This window comes from Piliocolobus tephrosceles, chromosome 7 (genome assembly GCF_002776525.5).
Source record: "Piliocolobus tephrosceles isolate RC106 chromosome 7, ASM277652v3, whole genome shotgun sequence".
Lineage (NCBI taxonomy): Eukaryota > Metazoa > Chordata > Mammalia > Primates > Cercopithecidae > Piliocolobus > Piliocolobus tephrosceles.
In genome coordinates, this window is record NC_045440.1 from 107,621,900 (window position 1) to 107,649,837 (window position 27,938).

Genomic DNA, 27,938 nt, shown 5'->3' on the forward strand with positions numbered 1-27,938 from the left:
AGAAGTCAGAAGAACTGAGCCCAGAGAAGAATCCTGTAAGAGGTTTGTATTTAAGGAAAGTAACCAGCTCCAAATTATAGTCCCTCTATAAGTTTGCCTATACATTTTTTAAATGCACTTTTAACAGTCCCTGAAATTTCTCTAGTTAAGGTTATTGTTTGAAAATAAGAATATCTCTGAAAGATGAATAGACTCCACCAGTTTACTTTAATGCTAAATAAGCCTAAGATGACCAATACTTTAGGAGCAGAAGTCTTAATTGAAGGAGGCAGGATATGGAGCTAATGGTTTTGGAATTTCTGAAGACTTCGGGCATCAGCCTTGGTGACATACCAAAGTGAGAGACAGAGTTTACCTTTCAGATCTACCCATCTGGAGATGCTCAGAGATGTAGGGAGATAAGAAAGCAATGAAGAAAATTTTTTAGGAATGTGAAAACTATACCTTTTCCCTATTTCAGAGTGTTTTTAGGATTTTCATTGTACTAAAGAATAGAGACGTAAACCCTCTTCTATTTTCTCATTTTTTATTTTTCTTCCTCTTCTCTCATTCTCCCCGCTATACTATATAATTACCGGATTCCAGAATCAGAACACAAGCTGATACTGTATTAAATATAATATATCCTTCTTGGTGAGGAGCACCCTGACTGTCACCTTCCACCACTCCCTTACTGTGCTATTATGTTGTTGTTTTCAATCACACTCATCTTTCATCTTACTGTATAATTCACTGGCTTATTTCGTTTGTGGTTTGTTGTCTGTTTCCCTTGCTAGAATGTGAGCCTTGGGGGGGCAAGGATCTTTGTTTTGTATACTAATGTATCTGAAGTACTTAAGATAGTAGGCGCCTAAAAATTCTGTTAAATAAATGAAATATCTGAAAGACTATCTTGTAGAAGAGGAATTAAACTTCTTGCATGTATGTCTGAGGGACACAAACTGGAAATGTGTTAAAGTTGCAGTTATACTGATTTGACTCAATAATTAGACTTGAGTAGCGAGAAAAGCTTAAAAATACAATCCTGACATATATAATAAAAAATGAAATTGATTCTAATCTTTCAAAAGTAAGGGGAAAGGATATATAAGAAACCATTTTAGGCTGAGCGGGGAGCTTGCAATCACTATGGTTTTTAAATACCAAAGAATGAAAGAGAAACAGAGGGACATACAATTAAAGATTCAGGAAAATTATGAAGGGAAATGATGTAGAACTATAAGTACAATACCACAACGGCTGAAGTCCAAATGACCTGCAGATTTTTTGTATAGGTAGAAACACCAAAAACAAGCCAGAAGGAAAAGACAGGAAAACAGGAAGCTGTGGAGAAAGTAAAATGTTGTATTTTAAATATTTTAAGGCTCCCTCATGAAAGAGGACTTTTTACAATTACAGAAGGCACAGCTAGAACCAATTTCTGGATTTTACAGTGAGGTAATTTTTGACATCATAGTAAGAATAATTATTTATTAATTAAAATCACAAATCTTCATCACTGAAAATTGTTCAAGAAGAGTTTATAGGTAGAAATATTGCACTGCATAAAATATTAAGTATCTATTACCTCTTCTGTACTTTGGAATTTCACTGGCTCTCTGTTTGGAATGAGGGCCCTATACTTTGAGTGCGAGTGTTCTCAAGGAAAATTAAAGGAGATTCTTTTAAATTGAAAAAGGTATTTATGCAAAGTATTTATTCCTCTTCTGATCTCTACATACACATATCTCTCTTTTTTTAAATGTTGTTCCGGGACCCTTTTGGGAGTGCCATAAATCAACATAAAATTCAGAAGGCCCATCCATGTTTGCCCATAGACTTCTGGATTATTGTGTGGAAATGCAGTATCACAGGGCCTTTCCATCTGACCTTTGCACAGAGGCAGGCTGCTCATTTCTTTTTCTAATTCAAGTTATATTTCTTTCACTGAAATTGACCTGTCAAGAACAGTGCTACATGGTACAACCTGAAGTAATATGTCCTAATGTTTTAAATAAGGAGCTCAGTTCAATTATGTAGGACCAATATGCATCTCTGACATAGACATTCTTGGGATTAGGAGTAAGTTGATCGACTGCAATCTCATGTCTGTTGAAATAAAACTTAAATTGTAGGCTTAAAACTTAAGAAATATTTCCTCTTCATGTTTAACATTGTGCTTCTTCAGATGAGGACCTAGATTTTAAAATCATTCAAAACTAGAGACACAGCCAAAATCTAATTTATTTTATTACATTACCTAAACAAAATAACGTGTTCCAAATATTAGGCACTGGATAGGGAGAAAGTGTGCGGTAGGGAATAAAACAGAGTCTTTTTTTCTAATAAAGGTTACAGTTGAGTGGGGGTGGGAAGAGAGTAAAATATACACAAAGATTTATAAATATACCTTTGGAATAACATTTATGAGAAAAAGAATAGGACATCATTTAAGAAAATAAAATGGCCTTCTACTTTAGATTGGATTGCCAGGAAAGGCCTTATAGGAATGGGAAGTAAACCAATAACAAAAGATCATGAAGCAGAAAAGAATTTGGCCCTGTTTGAGGAATAAACCAGTGTGATTTCAGTCTGGTAATCATCAGGGAGTACGACTTGTGATAAAATTAGACATACAGGTCCTCCGAGGTTATGCTATGTGTTTGTATTTTATTTTCATTGCAGAGAAAAGACATTGAAGGGTTTTTAAGAGGTTCGTGACATGACCCAATATGGATTTTTTTGGGGGGGTGGTGGGGGTGGGGAACAGAGTTTCGCTCTGTTGCCCCAGTTAGAGTGCAGTGGCAACGATCTTGGCTCACTGCAACCTCTGCCTCCCGGGTTTAAGCAATTTCTGGCTAACTTTTGTATTTTTGGTAGAGATGGGATTTCACCATGTTGGCCAGGCTGGTCTCAAACGCCTGACCTCAATTGATCCACCCACCTCGGCTTCCCAAAGTGCTAGGATTACAGGTGTGAGCCACGGCGCTCGGCTGGATTATTATTTAAAGATAGTCCTAACTGCTTTATGAGGAATATCTTGGGGACAAGACTGAAAGCATCTTGGAATAGGATTAAGAGAAATGGATAGTAACGAGATCTGTTTTAGAAGTAGGATCGACAGAATTTTTATGATGATTGAACAAGAGGAGGCACATGGTAAGGGAAAGTAAGGAATAAAGGAGGATGTCCAGATTTTTTTTGTTTGAGCAACTATTTGGCTGCTGATGTCGTTTATCTAGAGAGGGAAAATAAGAAAAGAAGTAATTTCTGTGGGAAAGAAGTCAAGAGTAGATTGAGAAGTCTGTGAATTATTCTAGTAGTGATGTCAAGTAGACAGCTCTGAGACTCAGATGAGAGGTCTAAGCTAGATATTTACATTTGAGTAAATGGTTTTGGTTTTTAAAACTGGAAATGAAATTATATCCTCTGGAAGGAATGTATAATAAAAGAAGAGGGCCCAAAATTGAACATGAAGGATGTGTTACAACAGGTGTTGGAGGTGTAAATTTGATAGAAGAGGTGAAGTCAGCCAAGGGTTTTTTTTAAGAGGATGCCACAGAGATAGGAAGAAAACTAACAAGAACGTGATCTTATGGAAGTCAAGAGAAGAAAATAATTTCAGATTAAAGAGTGTTCAACTCTGTGGAGTACTGCTCAGAGAGCCAATAAGACAAGAACTTGAAAGTCCCATTGGATATGACAACAAGCTGGTCATTGGAACCTTCTAAAGAGCAGTTTTATTTTTATTATTTTTGTTGTTGTTTTACTCTTTTCTGAGTCATTTTATGCCTCTATAATTTGATTTTTTGTGATAGCCAAAGTAATTTATTTTCAGATTTTCTCTTTAGTGCCCTTTTCCTGTTGAATACTATGCTTTCCCAAAGTTATGTTAGAACATGAAAGTCCTACAATTTTTAAAATGAATGTCTCATGATCTTGAAAGTGTGGCATTATTATGTTCAAAACAGGAATACTTAAGCTGTCTTCTTTTTGCTTTGTTGCTGATATTTTAAATGCTTTTGAACTGCATACAAAATGTTCCAAATACATGTTGGTCCATTATTCTCTCTTTACTTTTAATTACACAGCAATACATGGTTTGTCTTCTCTGCTTTTCTGTGTTTACCAGTTCAAATAATAATTAATGGATGACAGTAATAGATTTAACTAATGATCAGTGCATGAATTATACTATCTACTACTTCTGCTAAGCACCATATTTGCACATGATGCTATTTGATAAATAATATTATTTAATAATGAATGGTTGAGTAGTCAATAAGTTCTACTAAGCTTGCAATCAGTTGTCTTTCATAAATACTTTCAATAGAATGCCTTTTGATAGGAATCATTCATTGGCACTTCACATCTATTTTTCTAAGAAAATATTCAATATGCAGAAATGTAAGAAGTTTTTAAATGCACAGTTTAACCATCTAGGCTTTACCCAGATCTACACTAATGGATGTGTATGTAGCCTTTTATCTTCTTTATACCTCAGCACTTGTGAAATGGGGACTAATAGTGACTAGTTTCATGGATACGTTTTAGAGATGAATGTATAGTTTTTTAAAAAATACTTGAGAGAAGTCATTGTATAAAACAAAATTATTGGCTGGGCGCGGTGGCTCATGCCTATAACTCCAGCACTCTGGGAGGCCAAGGCAGGTGGATCACCTGTGGTCAGGAGTTCAAGACCAGCCTGACCAACATGATAAAACCCCATCTCTACTAAAATTACAAAAAGTCAGGTGTAGTGGCGTGTGCCTGTAATCCCAGCTACTTGGGAGGCTGAGGCACAAGAACCACTTGAACCTGGGAGGTGGAGGTTGCAATGAGCCGAGATCATGCCAGTGCACTCCAGCTTGGGCAACAAAGAGAGACTCCATCTCAAAAATCAAAACAAAAACAAACAAAAATTACTATGGCCCGGCATGGTGGCTCGTGCCTGTATTTCCAGCACTTTGGGAGGCTGAGACGGGCGGATCGCTTCGAGCTCAGGAGTTGGAGACCAGCCTTGGTAACATGGCAAAATCCTGTCTCTACTAAAAATACAAAATTTAGAGGGGCATGGTGGCACGCACCTCTAATCCCAGCTACAATCCCAGCTACTTGGGAGGCTGAGGCAGGAGAATCGCTTGAACCAGGAGCAAGATCGTGCTACTGTACTCCATCCTGGGCTATAGAGTGAGACTGTGTCTCAAAACATTAAATAAAAATAAAAATAAAAAATAAAACAGAATTATGCATCAGACAGATATAACATCAAAAACCTTTAAAATTAAACCATGAGGAGTGCCTAGCATAGGAACCAGAAAAGTTTGTTGTTGTTGTTGTTTTTTGAGGCAGAATCTTGCTCTGTCGCCCAGAATGGGGCGCAGTGGCCTGATCTCGGCTCACTGCAAGCTCCGCCTTCCAGGTTCACGCCATTCTCCTGCCTCAGCCTCCTGAGTAGCTGGTACTGCAGGCGCCCACCACCACGCCCGGCTAATTTTTTGTATTTTTGGCAGAGATGGGGTTACACCGTGTTAGCCAAGATGGTCTCGATCTCCTGACCTAGTGATCCACCCTTCCTCAGCCTCCCAAAGTGCTGGGATTACAGGCGTGAGCCACCGCTTCCGGCCCAGAAAAGTTTTTATAGGGATTCTTATATTACATTGAACACTGTTGTTGACATGACTGTCAGTGATCGTTTCATTAGCAAATTTTTAATTTGTATGTAAAAATATGTGTATGTATATATACATATGCATAGAGAACATTATCAAAAACATACAGCTTGGAGAATTATTTTATAATTATTGGAATCACTAGAGAAATGAATACATGTTGATAATAGATTCTCATTGTCTTGTTTAGATTCAAGGATTGTTTAGATTCAATACATTTTTCTTAACAGACTCCACTATGAGAAAAAAATGGTGTTTTTCTTCCACAAAAGTTTGTGTTAAAACAAATGAGAAAATGTGTGGAAGTAAAGATGAACTTACGTTATAGGGGGCAACTCCCTTCTGTTATTCATTTCAAAAGTTCAGCCACAGTAGGGTCTAAGTAAAGGACATATCATGATTTGGTAAGTCCCAGATAATCATAGGGTCAGAGTAACTGCCATCGTGAGATTCAGAGTAATGTTGAGATGGACTACAGATGCAAGGAGGACACAGATATAAGAAGATGGAAGTAGGTGAAGCTCTAATGCTGCAAAGGACTGGGGCAAACTGTCTTAGAAGAGTGACAAAGGAGTAGTCACCCCCTGCCATGATAATTTTATTTATTTTAGAATGTTCAGGTTCTATGACAAGCACCTTCTCAGTCACTACAGAAGGCAGAAAACTAATGCTTTGTCAGCTAATCTTAACCTGTAATCTGAAGTTGAGAATAAAAAGGATCATTTTTAATAAATGAAATTTAATATAATAAATCCTTTATTACTGTTTTAAAGTTGCAGTTACCTTGAATTGTGATAAAATGTGTAACAACTACATTATTTAAGATCATTGTCCTTGAAATGTCTTCCAGTGCCTATTTAGATACAATATGAGATTTATTGAGATATAAATATGTTTTGCCTCACCCAAAGAACCTATAAAATGCTGCCTTCATATTATGAAATACAGTGTTAATTGAAATGAAATTAATGTAACAGTGAATTGCAAACACTTTTTTTCAGATGTTAGATCAATGCCAAATATCACAAAGAGATGCATAACAGAAAATAAAGGAACTCAAATTTTACACCACAGATTTTCTATGCTGATAAATGGTGGTGGCTAGACAATAAATAAACATTTTTGGAGGAAAGCTGTTACCAATCTTAAATTTTAATATGCAACATTAATATATATTTACATATTATATATGCAATCTAGTTTAGAATATTAAGCTTTTTTCTCCTATATTTTAAAGACTGAATGTCATGATATAATATCTTTTAAATTTTGTAAGTAAAGGAGTATAAGCTTCACTTGGCTATTTTTATTTTGATGAACCCATTTTTATGATTAGCCCCCCAAAAAGTTTGCGTCCCCATATTTTCCCCTAACATCAAACTAAAATTGATAGATGACTGAAATTATTGAGAATCATTGTAGAGTAAACCACAGCCTGTACCAGCCACTCCCAAAGTGAAATCACTTTCCCTGAAAAGCATGCTTTTCTCGGTGAGAATTTTGTCTCTCTTTCTCTCTCTCTCTCTGTATCTCTCTCTCTCTCTCTCTCTCTCTCACACACACACACACACACACGCACACACACGCATGTCCTTTCTGAACTAAAACTAAATCATGATTTCTTTACTTGAGAGAACAGTATACTTTGTTCCTCTGATATTTGTATACTTCACTAATTAGTAAGCTAGGTTTTAAAAGGTCTTATAAACCACTTCAGAAATTTAGTGCTATTATAACTGAGTGGAACCCAGAGTGAATGACCTAAAAAAGTGAACACTCTCCTCATAAGAGATGATAATTTCACTATGCTATACAGACACATTGAGAACTGTGTTGAGACGTATGAGAAATTGTTGAGTTTGGGGGGTGTTATAGCTCTCCTTTATACATGCTGTCCCCTCTACCTGGAAAATCTTTAACTCAATTTTTTCTTTACCTGTAAACACCTTTTTATCCTTCAACTCTCACAATCAAAGAAACTTTCTCAGAAAAGTCCCAGCACTTTGGGAGGCGGATCACCTGAGGTCAGTAGTTTGAGACCAGCCTGGCCAACATGGTGAAACCCCATCTCTACTAAAAGTACAAAAATTATCCAGGCATTGTGGCACATACCTGTAATCCCAGCTGCTCAGGAGGCTGAGGCAGGAGAATCACCCAAAACGGAAGGCAGAGGTTGCAGCGAGCCTAGATCATGTCCCTGCACTTCATCCGGTGCAACAAAGCAAGACTCCGTCTCAAAAAGAGAAGTCTTCTTCTTTCTGTGACTTCCCCAAATTCTGACCTAAATTAAGTCCTCACTCTCATTACACTTTGCAGTTTTCTTTCATGGTATTTAACAATAATTGTGAGTTAATTTTTGTGATTATTTGTTAATGTCTGCCTACTCATTACTTTGTCAACTTTATGAGGAAAAGCATGCATTCCTGTTTGCTCATTACTTTGCTTTCAAGCTTAAGAAAGTGCCTGGGAAATAGTAGTGGTCAACTAATATTTGTTGAACAGATAGAAGAGAAATGAACGGGCCAGATGCAGTGGCTGGCGCCTTAATCCCAGCACTTTGGGAGGCCAAGGTGGGCAGATAACAAGGTCAAGAGATCAAGACTATCTTGACCAACATGGTGAAACCCCGTCTCTACTAAAAATACAAAAATTAGCTGGGCATGGTGGCACGCCCCTTTAGTCCCTGCTACAGGGTTCAAGGCGAATCACTTGAACGCCGGAGGCAGAGGTTGTAGTGAGCCGAGATTGCACCACTGTACTCCAGCCTCATGACAGAGCGAGACTCTGTCTCGGGGGAAAAAAAAGAAGAGAAATCACAGCAAGTAGAATAGCTTTTGGGTTTGTTAATTTGGTTACATTGCAGGCTGTAAATCATGGATCAAGACTTGTGGCTCCTTTGCAAATGTCTTTTCATAGTTTGTTGTGAAGTATGGGAAAGGAGATTGGGGTTTGAAATGTTATCCCATTAGAAAGTTGAGGTGCATAAGGAGTTGCCAAGCAGAGGAATCCAAGTTATAAAGCAGTGGTCAAGGAAAGTAGAATACATACTGATTTGCTTCTCCTTGTAATTACTTGTATTTATTAGAGAGTTTCTGTTTTATACCACAAATTTACCTCTTAGTGAGACTGTTTTTCCTGGGTAATAGTCTTGTTAGATGTGAGCCACTCACCTTATTGTGGACCTATAAATGAAGCAAATTATATGGAACCACTTTGAATTGAATTTTAGGAGGAAAACATGTTTAATCTGTATTATTATTTCCTACTATAAAGTTTCATATCAACAAGACAGACAAACTCTTATTGAAATATTTTTTTTTCTTTGAGACAGAGCCTTACTCTGTCACCCAGACTGGAGAGCAGTGGCATGATCTCGGCTCACTGCAACCTTCACCTCCCAGGTTCAAGTGATTCTCCTGCCTCAGCCTTGTGAGTAGCTGGGATTACAGGCGCCCACCACCACGTCCAGCTAATTTTTGTATTTTTGGTAGAGATGGGGTTTCACCATGTTGGCCAGGCTGATCTCTAACTCCTGACCTCAAGTGGTCAGCCCACCTCGGCCTCCCAAAGTTACAGGTGTGAGCCACCACACCCGGCCCGAAAGACATCTTTAACAGAGTACCTTAAGTGGGAATCAGCTGATGATGAGTTGCTTAGATTGGTTCCTGAGTTGGCTACTTTGCCCACAGCCTTAACTGTTTGCCAAATATACTGAGCTACAAATAGAACTACCTTCAGGCAACAGTTCACTTATACCCAATCTAGGTGATGTTTGACCTGGATCTGTATAACATGAATGTTTCCCATGGGCTCTTTTTTTCCAATATGCTATTGCTTTGACAGACCCCTCACTCTTCTCTACTGCCTTTGGTCTTTAATAACCTTAGATGACTTTATTATAAATCTTATGTCTTTGTGCTTAAAAAAAATAAGGTGTCTGCAATTTAAAAAGTTAACTGGACAGTTAAGCAAAAACATCTATGAAAAATGCCAAATTTTCTGTTTTTATGTCAGCATGATATCAAGCAGTATAAGCAACTTATAACCATTTATATCCAACTAATATATGACTTAGTTGAACAAAGTGGTAATCAAAAGAAGTCTTTATTGCCATAAGTGTTGTAATGAATACATGAAGCTTAGCTAGTAATGAAAAAAAGGAACAGGAACAAGTCAGAACTAGACTTTAATCATGGTTAAGGGAATTTTTTATTTTTCTATTCATACCTAATATTATTCTAGTCACACTGTGGTGTAAGGAGTAAATGAATAGTGAATGAATAAATAATAAATGAATAAGGAAAAGTGTAAATATGCACACTTTTTACAAATATTGAATAAAGTTATTGGCGTTGGTATCTGAAACTTAAAGTTTTTAGATCTTGCCATATATTTGTGTAGAATGCTTATACTCACAAAATCTCAAAGTGCTGTTCATCTCATAATGATATGAGAAGTTGCTAGGTGATGTTCATCTGGAATTTCAAGGAAATTATAATAGTCAGGAGACACATTTCTTCTTTTCTCAAGTGTTTGAGGATATTCTTCTAACATTGCTGTGAAGACTTTGTATGAATTTATCACAAAGCTGGAGCATCCTTGGAACAGTGGAAGAGAATGCGTGAGCAGGGAGTTTCTTAAACTTGGAAACCATCCTTGCCACTACCACTGCCCTAGAGAGACTAGGAAAAAGAGAAGCCCTCATGAGAAGCCCAAACTCTTGCCCATTTTCAAAGATCAAAAAATAGGCATGTATAGTAGTTATTATGGGCAGAGTAGAGAAACTTCCATTGTCAATTTTCTTTGTCCCTGTTTTCTGCCTACCAAACATCCTTCAAAATGTTTGGTTTATGATTGACTATACTTCATTTTTGGAAATATACTTTCATGGGTGGCCAAATAGCAATGAATTGCAAATCTCATGAATATATATTTCCTTTCTTCTCTGGAGGCTGAGTTGTTCATGTGATTTTTGGCTGATCTCATACCCACACGCCAATTCCTAAAACTTCTTGAAGACATTCAGTGAGAGTTTTAGATTACTAGTGATAGCTAAATAAAGATTTACATAAATATGCCATATAAGAACACAGAACTAATCATGTTAAAAGTTCCTTGTTGTAATCCCAGCACTTTAGGAAGCTGAGGCAGGAGGGTCACTTGAGGTCAGGAAATCGAGACCAGCCTGGACAACATGGTCTTATCATCATGGTCAACAGTTCTTATTAGCAGTTTCATTGTCTAATTGTTGATCTCAGCAGAGTCTCTTCAGCTATGTCAATTAGCAATTAAAGACTATGGATTATGGAGTCATAAGGCCTGGATTCAAATCTTGGGTTTGCTCCTTGTGACATTGGACAAAATTATTTGTAACACTGTGCCTCAAACTTCATGGGCTTATTCCTGATCTCATTTCTTAATAAGCTATGTGACCTTGAGCAAGAGACATCCTTAATGTGCCTTGGTTTCCTCATCTATATAATGAGTATACTAACAATAATATCTCCCTCATAGGATTGTGTGTATATTAAATGAGTGTATGTGCTGGTAAGTAAAGTTGTTGAGGAAAAAGGCCTGGCTTATAGTAAGTGGGATGTAAGTGTTAGCCACTATTCTACTAGAGTGTGAGCTTTGTGAAGGTAGAGGAGGATTCTATCCATATTTGTTCACTGCTGTATCCCCAGTGACTAGAATAGCGCCTGGCATGTGGTAAGCACTCAACAAATATTTATTGAAGGAATATGCATCAATTTTCTTGTCTGTGAAATGAGAATAATGGGATTAACTACCTTATGTCGTGTTTATGAAAATTAAATGAGGTAATGCATATGAAGAACTAAAGTTACCTATTATCATCATCATTATTATAAAGGGCCATAATCAAAATTAGAGTCCAGATATTTGTTCTTCCCCTGTATTATCTAGCTACTCTGCTTTTATAACTCATTATTTTAATCTTTAGAGTTCTTTCCCCTTCATTCCTGAGTCAAATCTTACCATTAGTTTTTATCTTACTCAATAAGTTTATTTTCTTACTTCCATGGATATATTATCATAAATCTCATTGCAGAAATAATGAAAATACTAATTATTTAGTATTTCTTCTCATACTGTAAATATCTTCGTTTTTTTGTTTGTTTGTTTGTTTGTTTTGTTTTGTTTTGTTTTGTTTGAGACAGGGTCCTGCTTTGTTACCCAGGCTGGAGTGCAGTGGCATGAACATGGCTCACTGCAACCTTGACCTCTGAGGCCTAAGTGATCCTCCCACCTCAGCACCCCAAGTAGCTGGGACTACAGGCACGCACCATCACACCTGGCTAATTATTGTATTTTTTATAGAGATAGGGTTTCACCATGTTGCCCAGACTGGTCTTGAGCTCCTGAGCTCAGGCAATCCACCCAACTCAGCCTCCCAAAGTGCTGGGACTACAGGCCTGAGCTGATATGTCCAGCTTGTAAATGTTTTTTGACCTCATCAATTTTTATGCAAGTTTTGGGTTGACTAGCTGAAGTATAACATCTGCTCTTCACTCTTGAAAACTGCTGAGTAAAAACCAAAAAATACTTTTGAAAACTGAAATCACGAAAGCTTAAAATTTATTTGTATAATATTGACATAAAACTGGGGATGGAAGAAAAGATTATATATTTTGGATTTCATATTCACATCAAGGGTAACTTCTCAAGACCATTAAATACCGTTAGCAATTTGAAGTCAGTTTAAAAATATCAACTTCATGGGTTTATCTCTCATGACTTAAGTGCAAAGATATTACATTACAGCAAAAAATAAAAATAAAGTAAAATAATTTAGGATCCTGAGAGGTGGTTTTTAATAAACCAAACCAAAATATATCCACGAATATTCCTATTTAGCATGAAGACACTTGTATGTAAGGAATTAAGTCACAGTCACAGGTAATTGATCTCAGTTGGGAAAACTACTATCGTATCAATCTTCACAACTGATGAATCCTCCTATTGCCAACAAGTGTATATCAAGAGGAAAGAGGTTAGTTCAGTCTGCAGCATGATTTATAACTTTTCCTGAGAAATTCCCATCTCTCTCAGCAACTAGCCTTTTCTGAGTTGACTGGAAAACACTTAGTGATGGAAGTAGCCATTTGTTTTTCTACTTCTTCTTAGCATAGCCATTTTTTTCCCCATAACTTTCCAGAGGGACTTACTTTCTCTTCCCTTCCCTTGGTATTAGCCAGCAGCTTGTATTCTCCTCATCACCAACTACATTAGTGGTCCCCAACATTTCTGGCAACAGGAAACAGTTTTGTGGAAGACAACTTTTTCCACAGACCAGGAGCAGGGGATGGTTTCAGGATGATTCAAGGGCATTACATTTATTATGCACTTTGTTTCTATTATTATTACATTGTTGTATATAATGAAATAATTATACAACTCACTATAATGTAGAATCAGTGGGAGCCCTGAGCTTGTTTTGTAACTAGACAGTCCCATGTTGGGGTAATGGGAGACAGGGACAGATCATCAGGCATTAGATTCTATAAGTAGTACGCAACCTAGATCCCTCATGTGCACAGTTTAAAATAAGGTTCGCACTCCTGTGAGGCAGAGCTCAGGTGGTAATGCAAGCAATGGGGAGCAGCTGTAAATACAGAACAGATGAAGCCTTGCTCACTCACCCACCACTGCTCACTTCTTACTGTGTGGCTCGGGGTAGGTTGGGGACCCCTGGCTTACATCTTGTAGCATAGAAAAGGGGGAGACTGCCACAGGCAGTTCCTGATGGAACTAATACATGGTCTAGACATGATAGAGCTACTTCCTGTAACAACTTTTCTGAGTATTTACTTAAGTGACCAAACCTCTATTTCAGGAATAAACTAATTTCACGTAATTTAAAACTTTGGTGATTTTTAAAAAACTATTACAAAAAGTGATACATAAATGACGTGTAACTTTCTAGCACTGTGAGAATTGATGGGACTTAAATACATATAGGACTATTTAATATAAATGTTTTTATTTTTAAAAAGAATATGGATTTAATGTTGATATATAGTTTGAATAATCACTATGGTTTTACAGATGCATTGTCAACATTTATTTTGGACAAAGTAACTTACTGCACAGTTAAAATCATATTTATAATCTACGATTTATGTAAGTTTATGTGGTATAAGATATCTGTGATATGATGTACAGGACACTGAGCCTGAAATTGGGAACCCTGAGTTTGAGTCTTGCTCTGCCACTTTCTAGTTAAGCAAGTCATTTAATGTTGAGTCTTTATTGGCTTATTTATAAAGAGATAATGACGACATTCTGTCAGGACTGATGTAAGAATTAAGTGGCATAATTACTATGTTTTATAAACTCTAAAGTACAACATATCTATAAAAATGCGAGTACACACTTGTCAAATGGGATACTATGATAGTTTATCCAAGTTATATCTGTTTATCTTTTCTTCAAAAAGGTGATTTTTATGTTTAATAGTGCAGTCTTTTTTCAAGGCCGTATTTTGCTTTTAGATGACAATTTATTGTGTATATTTGTGACTCATTTTTTCTCCATCTTTAAATTAATGAGAAAGTTATAAATAATTTGAAATACTGGATGATAATGATTCTGGAATTACAGTTAGTAATTTTATGTAATAAAACTATACAGTGGCCCATTGCTTGAGAACTACATGCAAAACTACATATACTACTTGTATATGCTGATGTGGAGGAAGGACATTTTCAATCTTTTATCAATTGTTTATTTTTATGTTAATTTTTAAATTCCTTAGGGGGGTGACAGTACTTAGAATGAAATCAAAGAATAATAAATCAACCTATTAAAATATATATAAACCAGAAATATTATTTAATGTTATACATAGGAAAACAATTGAACTTAAAAATTTTTTAAAAAGTAGAATTATAAATTTTCTCAATAATTTCAGTATATTCCATAAGCTGTCATTCAAGACTAGAAGTCTCTGGCCATTATTGTGGGTCCATCTCTCTGGTACCTCTGTGCCAACACTCTTTCCTTAAAGCTTTCTTCCCCTAAATAAGATTATTTTCTTCCTTCTCTTTCATTCTTTCTACTCTACCTGTACCATTCTTCTATCACTCATCTGTATCTGTAAGATCCTAGGAAAAAAGTGTCAAAAAGCTTCCCAGGACAACCTTGTTCTGAAACTGCAAGAGGGAAGTGGTGGTCATGTAGTAGACACATCTAGACTATTCCAGACTAACTTTTTCCTGGTTCATGAAACCAGGTTATTAACACAGACAAGGCAGGGCCCAGGCAACTCAGGCATAACCACTGATTCCATTCTCAGACTGCCCTTCCCCAGGCAGTGACTAGCAGAAACCCAAGAAATCTTTTTCCAAAATGACTTTCAGCCATCATTGTGATGTCCCTGAGTACCAAAATAAAAGTTTTCCATGCATCCCCAGCCAATTTATTTTATTTTATTTTATTTTCGAGACACAATCCCACTCCGTCACCCAGGCTGGAGTGCAGTGAGACCATCACTGCTCACTACAGCCTCAACCTTGCAGGCTTAATTAAGCCTTTGTCCTGTCTTAGCCTCCTGAGTAAGCTGGGACTACAGGCGTGCACCACCACATCTGGCTAAATTTTTACTTTTAATTTTTTCTAGAGATGAGGTTTCACTATGTTGTCCAGGCTGGTCTCAAACTTCTGAGCTCAAGTGATCCTCCCACCTCAGCCTCCCAAAGTGCTGTGATTGCAGGCATAAACCACCTGAGTGCAGCTTGCCAATTTATTTCTTTAAGATTCTCTGCTCAGTCCCTCTTCCTTGATACCTTTCCCCTGATCTGAAGTTAGGGATGTCCAGTCAAAAGTACTCAAATTTTTCTAACCAAGTAACAATCTTTAGGAGAGTCTGACTGGTTGGTAAAGTTTCCCATTTCTCCAAGTATAATTAGATTTGTATGGTAACAGCTGTTTCCTCTTAAATATAAATATATTTTCTATATTTGTTTTACCCTTGAAATTTTCTCTTAAAGTACATATTTTATTACATTAGATTCATGTTTTTCAAACTTTTTCCAAAGTGAGAAACATTTGACATCACAGCTCAATACATACATGCGCACATACATAAGCATACATATTCATAAAACAATAGTGCACTTGATGTACTAACCATATGGGTTGAACTCTGATACTGTATTTTTTTTAAATTCTAATCAAAACTTAATAAGTTATTTTCATGACTCACTTGTGTCCCACAGTTTAGAAGAACATTAGGTGACCTTTAATAAAGTCCTTGCAGTTTCTAAAATTCTATGATTCTTATAATGAAAATCTCATTTGATAAAATTTTCTAGTCTCTGAATAAAAGTGATGTGGTTTGAAAAAGTACTCATAGCGTTCTCTGGTTTTATCAATGTTGTTTTGAAATGCTGATTATTTGAGGAAGATAAATAACAAAAAGGAAATTGGACTAACAGAGAGTTGTAGGAACATGAATGAGAAAGGACAAGTCTATCAGGAAAACAAAAGCAATAAATCTGGATGAACCTAAGTCTAAACAGCTAAAGTTGTTACTTTTTCTTACCACGGAACTCTTATTTATACGAAAGTTTCCTAATTTTAAGTGGATTTAAAAGGATTATTACTTGTATGCATTTTTCATACCTTCTAAATTGTGTGTGCAATGGACAAAGAAAGTCCTTATCATACCTACAAGGCTCTGCATGACCTGTGTCTTTCTCTGACTCTTGTCTCTCTGTCCTTCATTCCTTTCCACTCACTCCAACTGCCCTGGCCTCTTTGCTGTTCTGTGGTCACACCAGGACATCACACCTGAGGGACTTTGCACTAGAGGTTCTCTCTGCCTCAAACGTACTCTCTTCCTGGAATATCTGACTAGCCACTTCCTCAGGTTCTTCGTACCTCTGTTCAAATGTCGTACTGTCAGTGAGAACCCACCCTGACAACTCTTTTTGAATTGCAGTGTCCCATACCACTTAATTTTTTATTTGCATTCATCTCCTTTTTAGCATTATATAATTTACTGATTTGTTGTGTCTCTCCCCTGCAACTAAAATATAAGCTTCATGAGAGCAGGGATTTTTTAGCTGCTTGGATCACTGTTGCATCATATAAACATCTACCATGGTACCTGGCATATACTAGGAGCTCAATTAATATTAATTGAATGAGTATTTGAATCTTTCAGCATATCAAGCAAGTAGCTTGTGCATATATACTATATAGGAACTATTTATTGAATAAATGAACCATTTTAGATTGTATAATTCACATTTTACGTTGAAATCCTCTGTTACACAGGCCCAATGGTCATGTTTGGCAGGGTTAGGACTGAATAGTAACCTACCTTCCCACCTCCCTAGATTGGGAAATAGGTGGAGTGACTTGTCTCAGGTTACAAAAAGTAAGGCAGTCATCTGACTCCTGGGAAAACGGAATTAAAGTAACAAATCTGCACGTTATGCACATGTATCCTAGAACTTAAAGTATAATTAAAAAAAAAAAAAAAGTAGCTTTAGGTTCCGGGATAGAGATGTGCAGTTTGCAGATGCATCATGTAATGTTGCTTATAAACTACTTTGCTCTACTATGTTTGTATTGTTTCCACATTTATGTTAACAGGATGTTACCTTTTGCTAAGATGTTAAGCCTTACAATGTTGTCATTCTTAGCCATACTGGGTAGATTATTTAATTTAGAGAAAGAAGGCAATAAAAATTCCTAAAATTAAAAGAAAGTTGATAGACATCATTGTGCTTTTCAGTGTTTCTGTTTATCGGTTCTTGATTTCTTTAGTTCACTTTTTATCATTTTAACATGTAACAAACGAGAAAGCTTTAATTGTAGGTTTTCGTGTAACTTGGTAAAAATTGAGGAGCCTTTGTGCCATGACTTGAAGAAAATTTCAGTATTTTTTGCCTGTGTTTGAGGAGCGTTAAAAAAATTGTGAACTTGAGGAAAGGGAAAGTGACTACCAGAAATTTACCTGTGTTCTCATCTGAGATGCCTAACTCACTGCATCTAATTAGTCACCACTCCCTGGCCTTAACCACGCGGAGGGAAGAGGAAACAGCGGGAGCTACTCGAAGCAGCTGCCCGGTACCTGAGGCGCGCGCCCCGGAGCCACCAGCCCGCCGAGGTGCAGCCGCGCCGCCACCTCCCCCTCCGGCCGCTGATTGGCGGAGACCGCAGCATCAGCGGCATCTCCCTGCGCGGGGAGAGCAGCGAGACTCCAGCAGTTCCAGCCTCCAGGATTTTCAGCTCCCACCCGGGCGAGACCTCGGACGTTCACTGCGAGCAGTCGCTCCGCCCGCCACCGCCTCCATCTCTTCCTCTAGACCCCTCTTCAATAAAGTAGAGGCCCCGGCGGCCAGGAAAGCCACGTCTCCTCCGGGCTAGGTCAGGGAGGCAGGGGCCAGAGCCTCAGGGTCCCGCGGCACCAACCTGGCTTCTGGCCCACTGGTCCTGGAACCGCTGCGGACGTCGCGCTCCAGCCGCCAAGACGCCGCGTATCTTGTACCGCGGGAAAAGCGGGTCCTCGTCCAAGATGGGCCGGCAGGGCTTGGGGGGTGCCGGCGCTGCAGGGCGCTCCATGCAGCGCTCCCAGAGCCGGAGCAGCCTGTCTGCCTCCTTCGAGGCACTGGCCGGCTACTTTCCCTGCATGAACTCCCTGGAGGAGGAAGAAGGAGGTGAGACACCCCTTCCCCCGTAGTTGGTGTCTCTATCTGTTTAGAAAGTCAGTGGCTGGAGGGTTGTCAGGGGCAAAGAGAACTCCATGTAGCAGTGTCCCAGCTCCTCTGCTCTCCGGGACTGTGCCGGGGGGCGAGAACCCTAGTGCCCTAGAGCACATCAGCTGAGCAGAGAAGTTGTTTCTTGGTTATTTGGAGAGCTCCACAGGCGCCGACTTGGGAAAGGCTCTCCTAGTGAAGTTGTATTTTACACGTGCTTGGAAGTTGAATGAGAATGTAGACTGTGGGAGGCAAGGCGGCGCCTCTTGGGGTGCACCCCACTCTGTTTTGGTTTACTCTTCGCAGTCCTGGTATTAGCATTTGGCCTGGAGGACAGAAATACTTGAAAACTAAAGGGAAATGCAGCAGCAAAACTTTGAAACAGGAGTCTCAACCTATGAAAACCCAAGATCGAGTGAGGGGAAGGAGTTACACAATGGACAGACAGGTGGAGGGTTGATAATACCGAAGGTGAGTTTGTGCTCAAGGCACAATCTCTGGTGTTTCAGCAATGCCATTGTAATTGCGCTAATAAAAAACGAGGAGGAGGACTCGCTGTTTTAAACTTTGCAGCAGTTGGTTTGGAGTTCATAAAGTTTTGAATAACATTAGATGTATTTTCTTCATGAAGAACTTTCCTGTAAGATTTAACAACTAACACTGAAAATACAATTTGTAAATCAAAATGAGATTTGCCTGATAAATAGTAAGTAGTGTCCCAACATTTGAAATATTTATTAATTTACTGATAGGCTGGTTGCAAACTGTGTTCATTTTTAGATGTATATCCAGAGTAGGTTAGTTATCATGATGTTAACTCTATTTTTGTAAATAACAGGGTTGGTTTTGCTTTTATCCTGTGACAATCAATGACCTCTTATTAGGACATCTGTAGTGAGCCCTGATTTAAAAGAAATTGCCTGTTCTAAAAACAGATTGAAATAATTTTTTTTCTGCTATTTTTCCTGATGGGGGAGGGGGGAAAGTAGAAGATGGAGGATTAGTAATATGTCTGGAAAGTTGTCTTCAAACTAATTTATTAGCTAGAGCTATCCAAGTTTCTTCTAGGTTATTTGTTGCAATATCAGTTGGCTATAAATCAATATAGATTTAACAGCAGGGTACTTCCGTATATAAACATGATTTAATTTTCGTTCTAGTCCTTTTCTGTTTTTGTTTGTACATTTACATTTCACTTGCTTCCTATAATTAAATATTTAAAATTCTAGGAAATGTAAACAAGTCAAGAATTAAACTAAATTGAGTAAATGAATGATCATAATTGTAGCTAAAACTTTTAGTACTTATTATTAGTCCGGCACTGTTCTACACTTGACCTGTATTCTTTTAGGCCCACAACCTTATGAAGCAGTACTTTTATTATCCTCATTTCACAAATGAGAAGACTGAGGCAGAGAGAGTTCCGAAATTTGCCCAGTGTCACCAGGGTGGTAGGTAATAGAGCCAGTGTTTGAACCCAGGCAGTCAGCAACACAGCCTATTCATTCAGCTCCCAAGCTATACTAGATTATTATGTTCTTATATTTGGCCACATTCCCATACCTAGTAAGTGATGAGGCTAGAATTTAAACACTTGTGCCTGAAAATACATATTTAAATAAAACATAGGTTATTATGGACTCATTTCCCAAATTTTTATTTTTACACCAAGTCTTCAGTCTTGAGTTTGCTTCAGATAAGGTATCATCCTTTTTCTTTAAATTATGATTAGGATCGTTGAGTTTACAAAATATCATTCCAAAAACCTTTTTGAGACAAGAAAAATATGTATATAAATATGAAATTATTTCAATATTTAAAGTATGTTTGCTTAACCATGGCTCACACAGACTAATCCCAAAGGAAATTCCTACATCTACACATGGAAATTGGAACAGATTTCTATCCCGTAATATGGCTTCTTAAGTTGCCAAGACAAAATGTTTTATATGGGAAGCACCGTTTTTAAAGTTAACCATACAGTTCTGTACTAGTAACTAGAGAGGAGACACTTTCCATAAATTAGAGGTTTTTCCATTGGCTTACAATTTTACAGCCACGAGAAGAAATCTTAACTTTTTTCTTTGATTTTGTGATTCTCTTAACACCTTTGAAAGTCCTGGGATTTTTGAAGATATTTCAACATACTCTGCAGGATTGTAAAAGTTAGAAACCATTGGCCTAAAGCAGTGCTTCTCTACTTTTTTTTTTCTTTTGAGACACCCACACAGGATACATGAAGGTCATGTGGATAACATACTCAGGATTGTGTTACTATTATCAAAACTGTGGGACTCATTTATAAAGAAAGTAAATCTATCCCACCATATGATTTTCACACTGGTTAAGAGCAACTTGTCTAAAGAGCGCTGATCTACTAACCAGTGTGATTTGACTAAATTAACCAATCAGTTCAGTAAGCAAGTCTGATTTTAAAACTAGTCTTTTTTTTTATTCTTTTCAGAAAGAGTGCAATAGCTAAATAATTTCAAGTATACCCTGTCTTCCAGTTCCATATTCACATTTTCTTCTTGTACAGCGTATCTAGTTTCCATTCTACACAAAAAGTGCTGAGAAGTCTACAGAGAGATCATTCTTTTCATTCATCCACTCATTCATTCATCCAAAAGTATTTATTGAGGGTATTTGATGTGTTAGAAGCAATGAGTCTCTAATGAATTTGGTAGATACGTTCCTTTCCCTCTTAGAGTTTACAGCCTAATGGAGATAGGTAGACATTAATGGAAATATCTACGTAATTATAACTGTGACAGGTTTTAGGAAGGTAAAGTGCAGAGTGCAACAAGAGATTATAAGAAAACCTAATTCAGGAGGTAGAAAAGCATGCCCTGAGAAAGTGAGGGTTAAACATTGATTCAGGTGTCAGTGATAACTCTCAGTTTCTCATGAACCAAGCCAGTATCAGCAGCCTCCCACACACCTTTGAAAAGAATTTTCCTGGAGCCCACAACCAGTAAGTGGTGGAGTTAAGATATAAACCCCACATCTGTCTTTGAAATTTATAATCTAACTGCTCTATATGTTGCTTCTTCATTATTTTACGATATTTCCTTTTAATATGCTATGGTCTTGAAAACCAAGTACAGTAATAAAAGTTACCATTCATTGTGCACTTTCTATGTACCCCACATTCATTAAATTTCATGATAATTTTTCAAGGATGTTACTATTTTCCTCATTTTACACGTATGGAAACTAAAACTCAGAGAAGCTAAACAACTTGCCCACAGATCATAAATCTCAGTGAAGCTTACTTCAGTGAGGATGAAAGGGACATTCCCGTAAACAAAATAAATTAAGATTGTTGATGGTCTTTGTGGAATCATTTTTATATATTGGAGCTCTTTTTTTTTTTTTTTTTTTTTTTTTTCTTCCTTTTCCCTGAGTATATTCCAGGTAGATATTCTCCAAATCTCTGAGTTTTTTTTTTTTTAAGTGAAAGTAGTAATAGTACCTTACATGTTATTTAACAGTTTATAAATTATGTTTACTTATTTTATCATTGAACCCTTTGGGATAAGAATTATTTTCACTATATAAACTACTTGGCCTCGACACTGAGTCCACCTCCCTAATGTAGAATATTACTGTGTGTAGAGTTTTCAAGCATTAGAGACAATTATAAGAAAGAAGGAACTATTTCAAGGAAATGTTACCATTCCTAAATAAGAGAAGCAACCCCACAACTTCTCACCCTAGATCCAAGGGCAAATGATTATGGCCCTATAATGTAGGAAAATGGCACATTTTCTAATACTTGGGGAATCTGGTTTCTCAGAAGCTATCTTAATGTTACACTTGGCTCTGGGTTAGTGATTCTTGTTTAATTATGTCCATATGTGATGAATTTGGCCTGCCTGATTTTATGATCTGACACCTTTGGTTCAAATATAGTTTGGCAGTCATACAGAAGAGATCCTATCAGCTTAATACTATAAAACTGAATAAATTAACTCATCTAACTTCTTTTACATCCCACTAGCTTAAAAATAAATTATAGGGGCCGGGTGCGGTGGCTCACGCCTGTAATCCCAGCACTTTGGGAGGCCGAGGCAGGCAGATCACAAGGTCAGGAGATCAAGACCATCCTGGCTAACACGGTGAAACCCCGCCTCTACTAAAAATACAAAAAATTAGTCGGGCGTGGTGGCGGGTGCCTGTAGAACCAGCTGTTTGGGAGGCTGAGGCAGGAGAATGGTGTGAACCTCAGAGGCGGAGCTTGCAGTGAGCCGAGATCGCACCTCTGCGCTCCAGCCTGGGTGACAGAGTGAGACTCCATCTCAAAATAAAATAAAATAAAATAAATTATAGGAAAACCATCTAAGAAACAAGAATAGCTTTAAGATCACCGGAAAACTGAGGAAAGAGTCTTTGCATGTGATAGTGAAGCTATGAGGAATTAAAATAAAATTGACTAAATAAACTGGAATAAAAAGACCTATTTAACTCAGCCTCACTCTTTAAGAGGTTTATTCACCCAGCAAGAAGAGTATAAAGAGACATATCTTATTCTAATCTTTGTATATAGTAAATAATATACTTAATTCTTAATAATCAGTCCCATTTGATTAAAATAGTTTAGAACTTTGCCCATACTCCATTGAAATTAAAAAATTCTTCATATATTTAAATGTAATCCTCTTAAAGTGCAAACATCATACCTCGCACAGTGGTATTCAGTGTCTATTAATAATTAACAGTATATAGTTCCACCATTCTTTTCACACTGAATATCAGTATAACCAACTGCCATCCATCGATTATATTTATACTGTTTAAAAATGTAACATGTGATAGAGACTTTTTAAAATGCAGTGATCATAGTTTTTGCACATCTTCATGAAGCCAACCTTGGAGGCAGGACATGGATAGACAGTTATAGGCAACTATGGATCTTTTTATAGGGGATATTATTTTTTCTAGATTATGATTGTGTGTAATAAATCATTCCATAAATGAATTCATACCATATTCAAAAATAGCACAATATTTTTGTAACAGACAAAGTGAAGCAAAAGATTTTGGAATTAAGAAAAGTAAATTGAGTAACAATTCCACTCAATGCTTATCAAATATTACCTTTTTCATGTAAGATTCAGAATCTTTCACCACCATGTGTCCAAATAGTATCTTTAATTTGAAACTTTAGTAGACTGAGTTCTATAAATAAAAAAAAAAAAACCCTTTAATATAAAAGTAAAATTAAACCCCTATTGGCTTTCATCCTTTAACAGGTTCACTAAATTCAAAAACAGTAATGGGAACGAGTTTCCCTGTGGAGACATCTTATATATAATGAATTATAAAGGAAACCCACTAGAAAGTTGTAATAACAGCATCTCATTTCTTCCAAGGACTATGTTTTAATGTAAATGTTCTCTGCTCTTATTACATAGACCCCTATTTATGGATCAGACAAGATCATTCTGTATATTTGTTCTCTTTCATATTGAAATGTTTTTGATTGGGGAGGAGGGAGATTTACCTAATGCTGTGTATATATAATATTATTTGAACAAGTAGAAAACAAACTAACACAAAAATGATAGTATAATTCTAGTTTGGAAGTATCACTCTTTAAATGAAAACAGGGTATTTACTTTAATGTAAATCATGCTTTATGCAAAGATAATTTACTAAACTCATGAGCAGAAATCCCACCAGGCCTCACATGGTCCTAAACTGGGAGCCAGAAGGCTGTTGGGAACCCATGAGCATTCTTTTCCCATTTCTTGCCATTGATTCTGTCTTTGCATGGCTGCTTTTTTCTTTCTCAGCAGCTAACTCTCTCCCTTGCTCTGTTACACAGACCATGTGGCCTGTGGAAAATGGCCGCCAATGGCATCCAAGTTCATCTGTCACAGTTCCACCCACATTGCATATTACTGTCTTTCTCAGTCCCACTCCCAAATTCCCAAAGAAGAGATTCCACTTACCAAGTTTGGTCCATCCCAATACAGCCAGAAGGCAAGGCCATGTATGTATAAATTTAGTCACCAAAAATGCATTTCTCTGGGCAACTAAGAATGGAAGTGGTTATTGTGAGCTTTGTAGACATCACTGAAGGTGTCTGCTTTTGTCTGGGTCATCAAGAACAAAGGATTTGAAGTACCATTTTTTAAAATTTAGATTTTGTGCCAGGAGCAGTGGCTCACACCTGTAATCCCAGCACTTTGGGAGGCTGAGGTGGGCGGATCACCTGAGGTGGGGAGTTGGAGACCAGCCTGACCAACATGAAGAAATCCCATCTCTACTAAAAATACAAAATTAGCCAGGCGTGATGGTGCATGCCTGTAATCCCAGCTACTCAGGAGGCTGAGGCAGGAGAATCGCTTGAACCTGGGAGGTGAAGGTTAGGGTAAACCGAGATCACTCCATTGCACTCCAGCCTGGGCAACAAGAGCAAAACTCCATCTCCAAAAAAAAATAGGTTTTGTTTAAATGAGACTAAAAGGGAAGGAAATTTTATTTTAGCAACTTAAAAATAAAATTATCAGCTGGGCGTGGTGGCTCACACTTGTAATCCCAGCACTTTAGGAAGCCAAGCCAGGTGGATCACCTGAGGTCAGGAATTCGCAACCAGCATGGGCAACATAGTGAAATCCTGTCTCTACTAAAAATACAAAAATTAGCTGGGCATGTTGGTGGGCCCCTGTAATCGCAGCTACTCAGGAGGCTGAGGCATGAGAATCGCTTGAACCCAGGAGGTGGAAGTTGCACTGAGCCAAGATCAAGCCACTGCACTCCAGCCTGGGCGACAAAGTGAGACTGTGTCTCAAAAAAATAAAATAAAATTATCGGTTGTTCCCTTATTATTCCTGTAAACCACAGGCCAGGAAAGTAACATGCATCAGTGAAGTAGGATAGGAATAAAACGAAAGGGAAAAGACAAGGATGCAAAGAGCTGGAGAAAGCTTACCTATCTATAAAAGAAGGATGAATAGTCAGTTCTAGCTAGTTGATGCCAAACTGAATGTCAACCCAAGGTTGGAAAATTTACTCTTTTTTTTTTCCTGAAGGAAAGCTATAAATCTGGTTGTTTACTTAAAACTTTTATATTTTAAAATGTTGGCACATGAATAAAAACTTTCAAACATTATTTGGGCCAAACAAAACACACTTATTGACCAAATGTGGCCTGACATTTAAGACCAACATTTTGCAACTTCTGCCAAGGAAATGCTTCATTCCCAGCTTTTCTCAGTTCTCTTTTTTCTTTCCCATTCTCGTTGTCACCTTGGTAGTGTGGGACACGTGAGCTCATCTTTGAAGTGATCTGGTAACCCCCCAACCTGCTCTCTCTCTCTCTCTCTCCCTTCTGGACCAATCCAACATCACGTCTCCTGTATCGGTTCTCTTAAACACCATCTTCATCTTAACACTACCCTTCCTTCAAAAACGTCAGTAAATTTACATCTCCTACTAAATAAAGCCTTTAGCCCGACATTCAAATTCTTTAACAGTGTGAGACTTTTTTTTTTTTTTTTGTGGTTTAGCATCCCCACCTTCCAAGGCTAGTAATTCTATAAAACTAAGCCTTCTTGCTCTTTGTCTCCAAAGTTTTGTTTCATGCCTTTCTTTCTATTCTTCCTTTACCACTGTATATATATCCTGTCTAATTGTCCTTCAAAGCTTAGCCCATATCCCATCTACTGTATGAAGTATTCAGAAGGTATAAGAGCTTCTGTAGGCAGAGGAAAAACTGTGTGGCTGAATTGGAAATCCTGGCTCCACCGCTTCCTACTGGTATGGACTATGAAGACAATTTCTTTCAGCTTTAGTTTCCTCATTTGTATGTAAAGTGTATATAACAATACTTATCTTGATAAATATCGTGAACTAGTATTATACTTACTCTTCCCTTATAATCCCATTTCAAAATGTTTTTGCCTTTTCCTGAACCTCTAAATATGTGTTATCTACTACATGAGGTATTAGCCACATGTGACTGTTTAAATTTAAATAAATTTTTTAAAATTTAAAATTTTGTTCCTCAGTCCCACTAGCTACCTTTCAAGTGTTCAGTAGCCACATATGACTAGTGATTGATTACCTTATCAGGCAGTGCGGAATTATAGAACATTTATCTCATTCACAGAAAGTTCTACTGGACAATGCAGCTCTAGAAACTTGTTACCACTCATAAAGCACTTAGCGCATATTGCCTTGCATTGTCATTATTTGTGTACTATCTTACCTTCTAAATTTAAAAATCACATAGTTGGGAATTATGTGATCATGTATTACAAATTTGTTATCTCCCACAGTACCTTACATTCAAGAAGTGCTTAACAAATATATAGTGAACAAATAAATGAACAAGTACCTGGTCGGTTTCTATGTTGTTATTGTGGAATGGAAAGAAGTTATTAGATCTGAAAGGGACCATACTGATTAGGAGATTGTTTGCATTCATGCAGGTACAAGAGTACTTGAATGTTATGCATTCTTTGTGCTACACCTAGACGTTGTGTGTACTTAGCTTAATGTATACTAGCAACATATTTTTCTATCATGCATTACAAAGAAGCATGCATATGCAACATGTTTCCTTTCAGGTGTCCAGATGCAATCAACAGAAATCAATTCTGGCAATTTAGGCAGAAAAGAAAGGTATTAGCTAAGGGATCCTGGATAGGTCATAGAATCTCTAGGAAGGCTGGAGATTCTGGGCTGTCGGTTAGGAGTGATGCCCAAAACCATACTGCAGGTTAATCCTGCTAAATTATCACTGCTACTTGGCACAGACATCACAGCTTGCGCCATTGTCAGAACTCATGGCGAATCACTGCATGCTGCTACAGGGTAGGGTCACTTTGGGAAAATATATTCTGGCCGCCACCCTCATTGGAATGAAAGCCTATGGTGTCTCTGCTTCTTTGCTTTATTAACTTCAGATTCAGAGTTTGGAAAAGTAGTGCCTCAACCATGTGCTTATGTCCTAATTGCAAAGCAGGCTGGAAAAGTGGCACCTGATGATTTCAACTTCTATAATTAAAGGATGGGATACTTTTCAAATATAGAAGGAAGATTTAAATGCTGGTAAGCCAAAAACATTAACAAATATCCACTTTGTAATATAAAATAATTACCAATGGTAAGAAAAAAAACTAAGCTCAATATGATTAGCTCTTTTTAATTCTTTTTAAATAAGAGTTTGTCATATTGTTATTTTCCTCTTTGTTCATTGAGCATAAGCAGACAAGAATGGGGTAAAATCTATGGAAGAAATCTAAGGTAAAGAATATGGTGTACTCGATTTCAACTTTTTCTGCAGATTTGACCACCCAATATCCATGCACTCTCTTGTGTTTTCATATAGAGCATAATAAATTCCCCCTCAGAAGGACAACCTTAAAATCTTACCCCGCTGTTCGAAATCTAGAATCTTTGAGCAATGTGTAGTCCTCTTATATCTAGATGTGGCTTTTCATGTTATAGTGACCTGCAAGCCTGAAAACAAGTTATCTGCCTCCGTTTTCTGACTCTGTTAAATGTAATTTAAATGTATGGTAGCCACAGAATAACTGAAAGAAAA

At 37.4% G+C, this 27,938-nt stretch overlaps 1 protein-coding gene across 23 annotated transcripts in view; it reads left to right on the forward strand.

Moving 5' to 3' along the window:
* The window catches only part of RIMS2 (regulating synaptic membrane exocytosis 2), a 775,110-nt gene that overhangs the window by 720,051 nt on the left and 27,121 nt on the right, over window positions 1-27,938 (forward strand). The window contains exon 1 of one of the 23 annotated variants that reach the window (XM_023225385.1): window positions 17,882-18,340. The exons of the other annotated variants lie outside the window; for them this stretch is intronic. Within the exon in view, the coding sequence (XP_023081153.1) occupies window positions 18,199-18,340 (142 nt within the window). The 5' untranslated portion in view covers window positions 17,882-18,198. Of the gene's footprint in view, window positions 1-17,881; window positions 18,341-27,938 lie in introns of those variants that run through there. 23 annotated transcript variants of the gene reach the window in all.